Source organism: Misgurnus anguillicaudatus, chromosome 11 (genome assembly GCF_027580225.2).
Source record: "Misgurnus anguillicaudatus chromosome 11, ASM2758022v2, whole genome shotgun sequence".
Classification (NCBI taxonomy): domain Eukaryota; kingdom Metazoa; phylum Chordata; class Actinopteri; order Cypriniformes; family Cobitidae; genus Misgurnus; species Misgurnus anguillicaudatus.
In genome coordinates, this window is record NC_073347.2 from 9,129,747 (window position 1) to 9,142,678 (window position 12,932).

At 39.3% G+C, this 12,932-nt stretch overlaps 1 protein-coding gene across 3 annotated transcripts in view; it reads left to right on the forward strand.

The window, feature by feature from the left end:
- prkn (parkin RBR E3 ubiquitin protein ligase) overlaps positions 1-12,932 on the forward strand; it is a 137,076-nt gene that overhangs the window by 66,293 nt on the left and 57,851 nt on the right. For all 3 annotated transcript variants that reach the window (XM_073872986.1, XM_073872985.1, XM_073872983.1), the window contains 2 exons: positions 2,895-3,007; positions 7,719-7,858. In XM_073872986.1, coding sequence (XP_073729087.1) covers positions 2,895-3,007; positions 7,719-7,858 — 253 coding nt within the window. The remainder of the gene's footprint in view (positions 1-2,894; positions 3,008-7,718; positions 7,859-12,932) is intronic.

Genomic DNA, 12,932 nt, shown 5'->3' on the forward strand with positions numbered 1-12,932 from the left:
AAAGGACCGGAGTCAATTATTCCGCTTATACCACGGTTACCACAAACATTGCTCTGGTGCCTATTTTTAAGACATTTGACAAGTTAGGTGTGCGGTTATCAGAAATTAATGCATACCCACGGAACATTTCTCAGCCAATCAGAATACAGCATTCAACAGACCCGTGGTATAATAAATAATATCCTGGCTCTTTTCAGCTTTATAATGGCATTGGATGTTGCTCCAATTTTGAAGCATAACAGGGAGAGCAGAAAATCATAGGAAGAAGAAAAAGAAGGGAGAATTGAATAACTACATTTGAACCCACATCTTCAATGTGAGCACCACAGCTCACGGCGTCTAAGGTATACGAGTTAACCACTACACTGCAAAAAATAACTTTCTTTTTTAGTATTTTTGTCTTGTTTTAAGTACAAATATTTAAAAATTCTTAAATCAAAGATTAAATTAAATTATAAAACGTCCCGTTCTAGTTCTTCATTCTGATTGGTTAAAACGCATTCTAAGCCGTGATAAAATACCCCGATAACCCCACGGTTCAGACCGCATTACATAAGTATCACTACGCCACTGTTGCTGCGTACTGATTTATGAAAATAAATACCACAGTCTTTAATCATATTTTTTATTTGTCTACAATTGCACAATTAATGGCGATATCCAGATAAATGTCAATAAATACTGTTGAGTCATCTCGTCGATAAAGAGAAAACACTCTCTGAGGAGTTTCTAACTCAAATTCATACGTCCACTATTATCCACCAGATGGCGATCTTACCCAACTTAAACACTGACGCATTCACGCAACACTAAAAACACCGTGTAGTACTGTTCATGGCTCTGAATCTGATCTCTTACAAAAGTTCTTCACATATATGGAATTATCTCTGCTTTTTAGCTGAAAATTTGAGAGGTGATAAGAGAACAAATGAAGGTAGGATGAAACGTTTTTTTTTTTTTTTTAAAGCTGAGTGTCTGTTCTTTCATCTGATATTTTATGTTTATTTAAAGAAGATACATTTTCTGTAAGGCATTCAACTAAAACTGGGTGGCAACTTAAAAAAAAACGCTGACGGGAAACAGTTAACGTTAAGCATGCTTCCACGCATATTTGATCATCACTTCAACAGTTGCACAATATAAATGTTAATATATATTTTAGATGAATGTTGATTTATAAAAATAAACACCACAGTCTTTAATCATATATTCATTGTCTTTGCTGCGTCTGTGTTGCTTGAGAATTCAGGGCTCAAAATTAACTTTTTTATTTGGTAGCACTGGTGCTCCCAACTTTAAAGAGTTAGGAGTACCAGCAAAAATTTAGGCGCATCCATATAGAAGGCTAATATATATATTGGTATGGATAACTGCATTACCAGGATGCTTTTACTACTAAATAGGCAATGTTTTAAAAAAAACAACAAAAACATACCATCAGCATTGTCGTATTCCACAGCAACATGGACCACAAGGATGTTTGTCGAATGTCCATTCACCAGCGCATGCGCACATACACCATCAAACACACTTTGACAGACAGGTCGGTGTCTCCATCAATAATAAACACATTTGTCATGACACGTCTTGTGTTTTTGGCACTTTCGCCATGTATAAGCAAGGTACGTCTGGCGCTTAAAATGTTTTGATTCTGCCATTAACGCCGTTTTACAGGATTTACAGTAAACACAGTAAGTTTCATTTTCATAGCGGAGACACTCGAAATCTTTAAGCCACTCTCTCTGAAAGGTTTAACGTCAACTCGTATTTTCTGGTGGTGGAGTTACATTTGAATCTAAATCGTCGTCAAAAAATACAGTAATAACCTTGGCTGTAATCGGCTCGCTCTCGTCATGCTCGCGACGCGTTCGTCTTTTCACATTTCCGCGCTTCACGGCAACAAGGAATGACTGACGCTCATATTAGCCAATCTGCGGTCTTCATTAAGCTCAAGAACTTAATGGTGAAATTTGATTGGTTATGTCACATAACTTATGTGTCGTTGGAGAGAACACTGAACCTGGGACAGCGCCAGCAAGCACAATCAACTCGCGTCACAACAAAATGGGCAGTTGCACAAATGCTCCCAAATATATTTTAAGGTCGCACAGATTAAATTTCGGTCGCATATGCAACCAAAATGGTCGCAATTTCGAGCCCTGGAATTGCGCTATGTTGCAGCCACACTTGATTCTGAGGAACTACTTTGTTTGGCGGAAGAGTAATATTTGTACTAATATAATTACAATTTATTTGTGTTTTATTTTATGAAATCCTGCTAACGGTATGCATATGAAGTAACAGTTTTATAAAAGCAATAAACCCCGCAAAGCAGTGGGGTTACAGTGCATTTTACTCTGCTTCGCTTCGTGCCTAACAACGCCCCTTAGCTGTTATAAAATGCACTGGTAACCCACTGCTTCTTGGGGCTTATTGCTTTATTAATTTAAGGAAATTTGTGCTTAAAACAAGCAAAAAAAATCTGCCAATGGATTTTTGCAGTGTAGGCTTCATAAAAACAAATAATTTTTCCAGCAGTAATATATAACTGTATTTTGCTTACAGTAACAGGTGGCATTTATTGCCATTTCACAGCTTTGAATGCGGCTCATCAAATGAAAATTTAAAGTCATCAGGATCCATTTTATAAATCCACATTTTTAATGAAGACACAATATTTGTTGTGACTTTCATCCATCTGGTCTCTAAATTCACCATTCTGCTTGGCAATAAGAAGCACTTCCATTGCTTTGATCAGATCGGTAGGTCAAAGCCAGCTGGGTCCAGTAATACTTTCCTCATGCTGGAAACCTATAAAACACACGGCAGTCGAGCGGTATTAGACTGTTTACGGGGCATTGGAAGATGTTACATCTCATTTGTGCTCCTTGCAGGAATTCTACCTGAAATGTGCTGCTCACCCCACCTGTGATAATGACACATCGGTAGCGCTGGACTTGATCATGCCCAACACACGCAGCGTCTCCTGCATCGCCTGCACTGACATCATGTAAGTTTTTTTCTGTGTGTCTATAGCTGTGTCTCGTTTTAAAAGGCTGCATCCTCTGAAGGATACGTAAAGCCTCAACCAAAAAATAAACGAGACGTCCTTCATCGGACATACTGACAGAAAAGAAAACAGGAAGTATCACGTTGCTATGCCAAAATGTTTACAGGGTCATTGTGCTCTCACACCAGTTAAATAAAGGAAAATTATTTCAAAATGTGTGATTTAAAAATGAAATGTGTTTTTCTGATTCAATTAAATGTGATCCTTTTGCTTCAAAAGTTATTTCAGTTACAGATGTCAGCAGTGGCGCTTTTAGCTGATATGATGTCCTAGGGCGAACATCCCCTCCTTCAGCGCCCCCTAATCTCACCTAACCTAGCCTGATACCCTTAATGCATTTGTTGCACAATTTCAATTAACCCCGTGTTTCTGAGTGAAATGTGTTTAGTTGTTCGACACGGCGTGCAAGTGCAATCCAAAAGCATAGAGAACAGTTTGCAATCTCTTACGGTACTTTAATGCTGATAGGTGTGCAGAGCACTGTATTAAAGCAACACTATGTAGTTTTTTTACCTTTAAATAATGTCTCCAAAATTATTTCAGTGATAGAACAACTTTTAACTGGACAAATTGTACTGTTGCTGCAACCTGAGCAGCCTCCTAGCTGCTACAAGCACACTCTGAAAGTGGCGGTGGAGGGTAGAGCACACAGCCCCGCCCCTCCCCCTGCTTGCAGAAGAGTGTCTGATACCAGGCCCTGTTGCGCTTTTCAACCACATGGGGGAGCTGTAAGTCATTTTACATGGAAACTACATAGTGTTGCTTTAAAGGGTTTGTTCACACAAAAATAAAAAATTATATTTTTACAAACCTGTATAAATTTATTTTTTGTGATGAACACAGAGGAAGATATTTTGAGGAATGTTATAGTGCTTGCATACTATGAAATTATTCTTGTGGTTCAAATGAGCATTGAAAACTTAATCACGCATTTCGATTGTTTATTCGCATGCGCTCCGTGCCACCCCCTGTTAAATGCCACCCATGTCACCCATCCATAAATCCACCACTGGTTGACAGCAACTGACAGATATAAAAAGCAACTGGCTAGTCATAAACAACTAAACACACAGCACATTAGACGTAAAAACCAAACAATTGATACAAACACTGCGAAAAACAAGCTGCCCACCCAGTGTTCTCCTACTGTGCTACCCTTCATACGGTGCAGCTTTTAGCGTGGCGGTCCTATGAAACTCTTTACCTGCTGCTGAGGCACAGGGGTTAGAGGCGGACAGGCAGGCGCCTGGAGACACCAGACAATGGAGCCCAATCACCAAGAACCACCATTCGAATCAAGGGCTGATTGAAGTAGCACCGCAATTACCTTCCTGAGTAGGGCTTTGTTTTTCCGCCGTCCTCCGCTCTTCTCCATCCTCAAAAATCTCCTCCATTTGTTTAAAAGGGCATTGAGAAGGACAGGGTTAGTGTCTCACAATAGAGACAGAAGAGGGGTCAAAGCCGTGCAACACAGGGTGACTTACAGTCGAGTGAATCTGGGTCTGAGTGTGAAGGAGTTCTTGAGCAACGAGAAGGAAATTGGAGGAGGGTGTTTTTTCACACGCTGGCGGAGGATCTTCAAGGGGTTTTTGGACAACATATATAACATGATTGTCATTCAAAACATTTGTTTTGAAAGATGTGCAACATGATCTAAACCATCACAACTCGCCCCTCTGCATATCAACCATACGATTATGGATGCATCCCTCTATAGTGGTGGGTGGGGGGTAGAGGTCTTCACTTGTCCACTTAGATCTGAAAACCCGAGGTCCGACTGAGACCCGATCGGGTTCGGGTCTAAAAGTTTACATGTGCCTCGGACAGGGGTCAGGTACAGTAATAGCAGCATTGGGTCTTGTTTTTGCCGAACGGACCCGAGAAGACCCGAACTCTCTCGCGTGTATGCGTCAATGTGCTTTTCAAACCTCTCATCTGTTTGCCAAGAGCCCTTCTGACATTGTGTGGCTGGCAGTAGGTTAATTTTTGTTGAAAATTACATGTCAGTCAATTTTAAATGTACATTTTAGCAGGTACCTTGATATCGTCGTCAGATAACGAAGTAAAACAAATGGAGCAGCTCGCCAAATTAGTTGCGAGGCCACCGGAGATTCTTTCTGTCTGACTGCTGCGTGTGGGTCTGCAGAATGCACACACGTCAGTGTCGTTTACATTCGGGTCCAGTCGGGTTAAAAAAATTGCCACTAGTTCGGGCCGGACTCGGGTCTAATTTTCTCGGGCACGATGGGTTCAGGTATAAAGTGATTCGGGTCATTTCGGGTTGGGTACATTTCTATTGACCCAAGAAGACCTCTAGTGGGGGGATTACTTAATTTTAGTATTGCAAGCAACCAAAAAAAAATTTTTTTAATCTCATGTTCTATCTATAATTTATTATGGTTGCATTCGGTTTAGAGGTCTTTATGGGACCACTTAACCCGAGACCCGAGCAGATTGGTGTATAAAAGTTTCATGTGTGCCTCGGACATGGGTTAGGTATAATAATAGTGCCCTGAGGTAATTTAAAATGAATGTGTTTTTGCCGAACGGACCCGAGAAGACCTAAACTATCTCGCGTGTGTGCATCAAGTCCTTTTCCAACCCCCCCGTTTGACAAGAGCGCTTGCAACAATGTATGCCTGGCAGTAGGTTCATTTTCGTTGAGACCAACCTGTCAATCAATTTTGAATGCACATTTTAGTGGCCAATGGGGTTTCTTTCTGTCTGACTGGTGCATGTGGGCTGCTGACTGCACACACGTGGTGCCGTTTACTTTTGAGTTAAAAAAAATTGCCACTGGTTTTCCACACATTTTCTCGGGTTTGTCTCGGGTCGGCCTTCTTTAAAAAAAAAAAAGATTTACGCACATTGTGTTCATGTAAAAAGTTTTCTTATCATTTCGGGTCGGTTACATTTCTTTGGACCTGAGAAGACCTCTAGTTCGGTTTACAAACCTCACCACTATTTGCAGTCATGCCAAATAAAGTAACCAGATCATATTAGTCCGCTGCTTACCTGAGATCCAACCAGCAAGATTAGGAACTGCGTCATGAAAATTGCTCTCAGTCAGAAAATTTTTTGTCTGTGACTTTAAGCTTATAAGTACATACAGGGAGTGCAGAATTATTAGGCAAGTTGTATTTTTGAGGATTACTTTTGTTATTGTACAACTACAGTGCTCTTGGTCAATTCAAAATGTTAACAAACCCTCAAACCTGAACATTTAAGTAGTAAAAGTGAAATTTTGGCTTTATTAAGAGAATATTTCTATGTACATCATTATTAGGCAACTATAAGTGTGCAGAATTATTAGGCAACTAAATGAAAAACAAAGATTTTACCATCTCACTTGTTTTTTTTCACCTGTTAAAGTGAGAATAATAAACAAACGATCAAAGGTTCTCAATAGGGTTTAAGTCAGGTGAAGAAGGGGGCCATGTCATTAGTTTTTCACCTTTAAGGCCTTTACTGGCCAGCCACTCAGTTGAGTACTTTGATGCATGTGCTGAAGCGTTGTCTTGCATAAAAAAGTCTTATTGAAAGATGCAGATTTTTTTCCTGTACCACTGCTTGAAGTGTACTGCCAGTCTTCTAAAAATTGGCAGTAGGTCTGAGAGTTGTTTTTTATTTCCATTTTCAACCCAAAAAGGTCCAACAAGCTCATCCTTTAATAATACCTGTCTGTGCCTGCCTGCCTGTAATGTAGAAGACACTTTCTTCAAGCAGTGGCACAGAAAAAAGTCTGCATCCCCCAAGAAGACTGATTATTTTGCAAGACAACGCTCCATCACATACATCACAAGCACTCCACTGCATGGCCGGCCAGCAAAGGCCCCAGAGATGAAAAACCAATGACATGGCCCTCTTCCCCACCCGACTCAAACCCCATTGAGACCCCTTGATCCCCCCTCAAGCAGGACATTTACAGTGAAGGTAAACAGTACACCTCTCTGAACAGTGTCTGGGAGGCTGTGGTTGTGGCTGCACAAAATGTTGGTTCAGACCAGATCAAGAAACTGACTGAATCCGTGAATAGAAGGCTTGTGACTGTTATCGAAAAGAAGGGTGGCTATATTGGTCACTGAATTTATATATTTTTTTTATTTTTTATTGTTTTATTAATTTTTTTGTAAATGTAGAGTTTGTTTATTATTCTCACTTTAACAGCTAAAAAAAAAACAAGTGAGATGGTAAAATCTTTGTTTTTCAATTAGTTGCCTAATAATTCTGCACACTAATAGTTGCCTAATAATGATGTACATAGAAATATTCTCTTAATAAAGCCAAAATTTCACTTTTACTACTTAAATGTTCAGGTTTGAGGGTTTGTTAACATTTTGAATTGACCAAGAGCACTGTAGTTGTACAATAACAAAAGTAATCCTCAAAAATACAACTTGCCTAATAATTCTGCACTCCCTGTATTTTGCCAAATCCCTTTAGGGAATTTGGCACCAAAACAATGCAGACAGTGCTAATAAACAGGAATATAAGCAGGTGCGACTCGTATTGAGCCAGCATTTACTCTTTTAGTGTGAGCACCTCAATTACGGTCACTGTGAACTAAAACACATTTAAACACTTAAAATATGATGCAATGCTGTGTAATGAGCGACTGTGCGTGTTTTCAGACATCACTGTTTTTTTGCATGAGTCCAGTTCTGGTGTTTCAGTGTGCAGAGCGTCACGTGATCTGCCTGGAGTGCTTCTATCTGTACTGTGTGACCAGACTGAACGAGCGACAGTTTATCCACGAGCCGCTGGTGGGCTACTCCCTGCCCTGCGCAGGTAAACGTGCATTTACTGCACGCATTTGAATGGATATTCGCGTATGTGTGTGTGCGTTACATATAAGAGTGTGTTTCTGGCTGTGTGCGCGCGCACGCTGTTTGGCAGTGATTGATGGTGCTGTGTTGGTGGCTGCAGTGAAAAGAAGATACTATCAAATTGTTCTCCTTCACTCACATACACACATACACTCTCTCTGAGCCCCCGCCGTGCCCTTGCTGGCCCACCACATCCGTTAATGCCACCCGGTAATGGGGCTCCGGGGAGAGGCATTGACCCCCCATCAGCCGGGACACCGTACCAATCTCTCACACTTTCGGTATCTACCTCTGTCCTGCATTCACACTTCCGTCATTTGTCTTGCTGCCATTCTCTTCTGTTGGCTATTTTGACCATTTTTTTGTCTCTTCTTTCCTGCTTTTCCAACCCCCTGCAGAATCATGCCCCCCTTGGACCCAAAAATGTAGCCATTTATATTGGCGGATCAAAAACAGTGTTACTGTGGGTTCACATCAGACGCGTATGAGGAGACAAATTCGAGTCTACCACGCGTAGTTGGACACTTGGACATTTTGAGAGTATTTGTTTCATTTGCGCTTGATGTGGAAAAATGTGGAAAATTACAAAAAATGTCCTTATCTTTTGTAAATAGACATAAAATAGAGTATTCATAAAGTTTAGCCAAATAGTTTTCTAATGCCGCCATCCCCAACTTCTTCTTCTGTATTTTTATAAAAAAAGATTTAAAAAAAAGCTGAACTTTTTCCTTTCAAACATATTCACCTAGATTCTGATCTTACAAACATTAAAGGTAAAGTTCACTCGCAGTGATGTTTATATATTTGTGGTATATACAGTATTTGTGTGGTGTGTGTGTGTATTTGCGTTGCTGTTGTGACAGCGTGTCTTCGGGGTCCATCTATCACCGTGTGTGTGGCTACAGACAGGAAAAGGTCAGACATCAGACTTAAATGCCATTTCCACTTTTAAACAACTTTCAACAGTCCAGTCAAAGCACGCTTGTCCTGCAGGCACAGATGAAAGAAGCCGGCCACGTCCGCCAAATTTGAAGAAATGATCGTCTGCCGCAGATAAGCGGAGTCGTGCGTTTTTTTCTCAGGAAATCCAGCAGATGCCAAGCGTAACCTTAACCTTCTTTTGAAATGAGCTTTAACATAACACCATAATATATGTCGACCTCAAAGCCAGAAAATCTTCACTTAACATTTAGTCCAAAGCCTTTTGGCTGCGAGAAAGCGGTGCAACTTCTTGTTTGGAGAGGTATGGTGTGTTTCACCCTCTCTCTCTTGAGTCATTACCAACGAGAACAAGTTGAATTTAAATGGGAGTAGAATTATACAGACATTACTGCCAGTAATGTAGCTCTGATTAATTCATTAATGAATTGCTTCATTGCTTAAAATCGACTTATATCGTGGGAAATTTATTTTTTCATCATTTGACATAAAGGGTTTGATTACTACAAAGACATGCTCTGCTTCACATTGCACGTGAAAGCAGCACTTTCCTTTGGTGCTTATGTTATTAGGTTAGATCAGGGTTTTCTAAACTGGGGAATTGCAGGGGGTTTGTGAGTTAATGAAAAACATTTAATTAATTACTTGCAATTAAAATCAAATTAAATCAAAAATCTAAATAAAACACGAACAAAGTTTTTCCCAATAAACGGAGACATTTTATTTGTTTAATCTGCATGTCATGTGATTGTTACCACAACACTTCAAAAAATTACCAGAAGAAAAATAATACTTTAAAATTGATTAAAAATAATTAAATAAAATGTAAAAATGCAAATGTGCTATTAAAATATTTATTTAAAATCTCAGGAGGTATATCAAGTAAAAAATTAGGAAGAGGGGGTTTGGCTAACAAAGAAGTTTGAAAACCCCTGGGTTAGATTATTGAGACTGCACATGTAAACGGTGGCATAGTGAAATGAAGCAACATAATGTTTTACTCACAATGTTTTGTAACACTTTTAACAATTAATATTCTTTACATTTTCACCATTTATTATTCCTGACCTATGACTTTCTTTCTTTTGTAGAACACAAAACAAGACATTTTGAAGAACATTGACATCAGCCCCCATTAACTTTTATTGTGTAGACACAAAACCTTTCTCAAAATTTCTCATAATATCTTCTTTTGTTTTTTTGCAGAGGAAAGAGTAATATACAGAACAGTTTTTGAAAGGCACGAGGGTAAATAAATGTTGAAATTTTTATTGTATCTCTTTAGGGGGCGTGCACACCAAAGCTTTTAACTCTTTCCCCGCCAGCATTTTTATGATTTTCACAAAAGTTTAATGCCTTCCAGAAAATGTTCTTCTTTAAATATATAAACAAACAATATATCAAATGAAAGAACAGACCCTCTTTCAAAAAAAAAAAAAAAACGTTTCATCCTACCTTCATTAGTTCTCTTTTTATCACATCTCAAATATGGGTAGGTTTCTTCAAAGGACTTTTGATAGAGATCAGATGCAGAGCAATATTTAAAACATACACGGAGTTCTTTCTCTTTCACATGAGGCGCTACTTCCGGGTTGTATAAGTTGCGGAAGTACGCTACCTGGTGGGTAATAGCGGTATTGCGAAAGCCGGAAATTCTCGTCATTGGCATGGAAGCATTTTCTCTTAATTGACGAGTTATCTCGTCAATGGTAGCGAAAGAGTTTAAGGCGGGGTGCGTGATTTAAAAAAAACACTTTGGAATTGGGAGTCGGGACGACTAACAAAACACACTTGTAGCCAATCAGCAGTTAGGGGCTATCTACTAACCGACATTGTTGCCTGGGTTGCGTATGTATGGGGCGGGTTTGTTTAGGTGATTTCAAATATCAACATTAGGTTTCAGAGATCATGCCTTTAAACATGGCTGAAAATTCCCCACGGACGGCAACTGTTAATTTGTGTTAATTTTAACACATTGTTTTCTGTTAAACTATTTAACACAATATGTGTTATTTTAACACATTGTGTGTCATTTCGTGTAGATTGTGAGCTTAAATAAATGAAATGGACAACACAAGATGTGTTAAAACAACACAAAGTGTGTTATTCCAAAAATAACACAGAGATGTGTTAAGTTAGGGACAACACACTAGATGTGTTGTCCTTGACTGGACACAAGATGTGTTAATTTAACACATTCATTTTAAGAGTGTTTCAGCCGACTGCCAGCTTTCTTCAGTTGAGTGCTTTGGTTGCTGTGATTCTTCTGTTTTGTTTATCAGTCGTTGTATGATGCGCCGGTTGGATGTTGTGATATTTGTCCTGCCCCTCCTCCACTGTGATTGGATGGCCGTGTGAGAACTGACATTAAAGAGCGTTTTACCCAAAGTTTAATATTTTCAACTCTCTGTGTTCAGCACTGAGCGTAGAAAACAGCCGAGTGCCAGCTCTCAGTGCGGAAAAAAATGCTAGATGCTGGCTTTTTTGAAAAACACAGTGCTTTCATTGGAAACAACTGAAAACATACACGGGCCGCGGGTATAAAAGCTTTGGTGTGCACGCCCCCTTAGGCAAGCATTTCATTTAACTGAACCAATATAGTAATAACCATCAATGCATATTTCACTTGAATATTTCAATATATTAAAAATGCAATGCTGACATTTTAACAAATATATGAATGAATGACAGTTTGAATTGATTCACAGTAATAATATCAAGCTTTTTCATTCTAATGCCATTTTCACTACTAAAGCATAATTCAAAGATGCTATTATAATACTAAATATATAGACACACCAATATAAAAACGTATACAGTAGGGATGCACCGAATCCAGATTTTTGGGGTTCGCCCGAATACCGAATCCACTTTTTAAGATTTGGCCGAAACCGAATATCGAATCCTACTCGCATCCTTATTCCATTAACACAGTAAAACACATAAATGAAGTAAACAACGTCCACAGCAGTGTATTTTTCATTTTATTTGATTTTAACTGTAAAAAAAGGATAGGCAACATTATGCCAGCATGACAAGTGGGAAAAACTTTTTTGACAATCACCATAAGCCTATGCATAATGAAAGCGATTCGGTGCAACGCGCTCGTTTTTTCCAGATGCGTCCGCGAAATGTGAACTGCCCCTAAGGCTCACCGGGAAAAAAAAGCTTATCTCCACGTCAGCATTCGATGTGTGAAATCAACGTCAGCGTGACGTCGACCAGCATAGGATAGCAAGCATAGGATTTGGTTCGGTGGAAAAAAATCTAAGATTCGGCCGCACCCGAACCCTGTCAAAAAACCCAGTATTCGGCAGAAACCGAATTCTGGATTCGGTGCATCCCTAGTATACAGTATGTAAAAAGTCATTCAGGCATACTATGCACAGAATATATATTGGAAAGAGTATAATAGTATGCTCTTCCAAAGTTATAAAACAAATGTACTAGGGCTGTCAAAATTAATAACGCGTTAACGCAAATTCATTTTAACGCAACTAATTTTATTAACGCCGATTAACGCAACGCGCAATTTCTGTTTGACCCTTGGTCCAGCCCATAGTTGAATGAACAGAGACGCAGACAAATGGGATCCTGTCTAAATGATTCAAATGTTTTCATAGAAATAAGAACATTAACCAAATCGTCTAGCAAATCCAATGCTCTAAATGCTCGTTGGACATCTGAAATGATCTATATTTATACGTCTGAGGTGTAACGTTCCCGTCCTCCTAATCTAATGCAAAGATGCGTCTCAATTCATTTTGGTTTCGCTTTTATGCATGACTTAGAAAATAGACTGCAGGACTTGCTTGATGTTAAAAGAGTCATTAAGAGAGATAAAGTTCGGTACCTGATTATTGTTAAAGAGTTATTAAGAGCGACAAGACTCAAAAGCGATCTCCTCACGCTGACTGACTGACATCTGAAGCGCGGGCACACAGACGCGCGAGTGCGCGACCCGGATATATAGACATCTACACAAAATTAAAGTTTTACAAATATCTGCTTTGATAAGAATTCACGCAGGTAGGCTCTATAATCTGTTATGTTTTAAGTAAATGTTTGGTTAACTGTTGGGTAAAAATATCTGATGC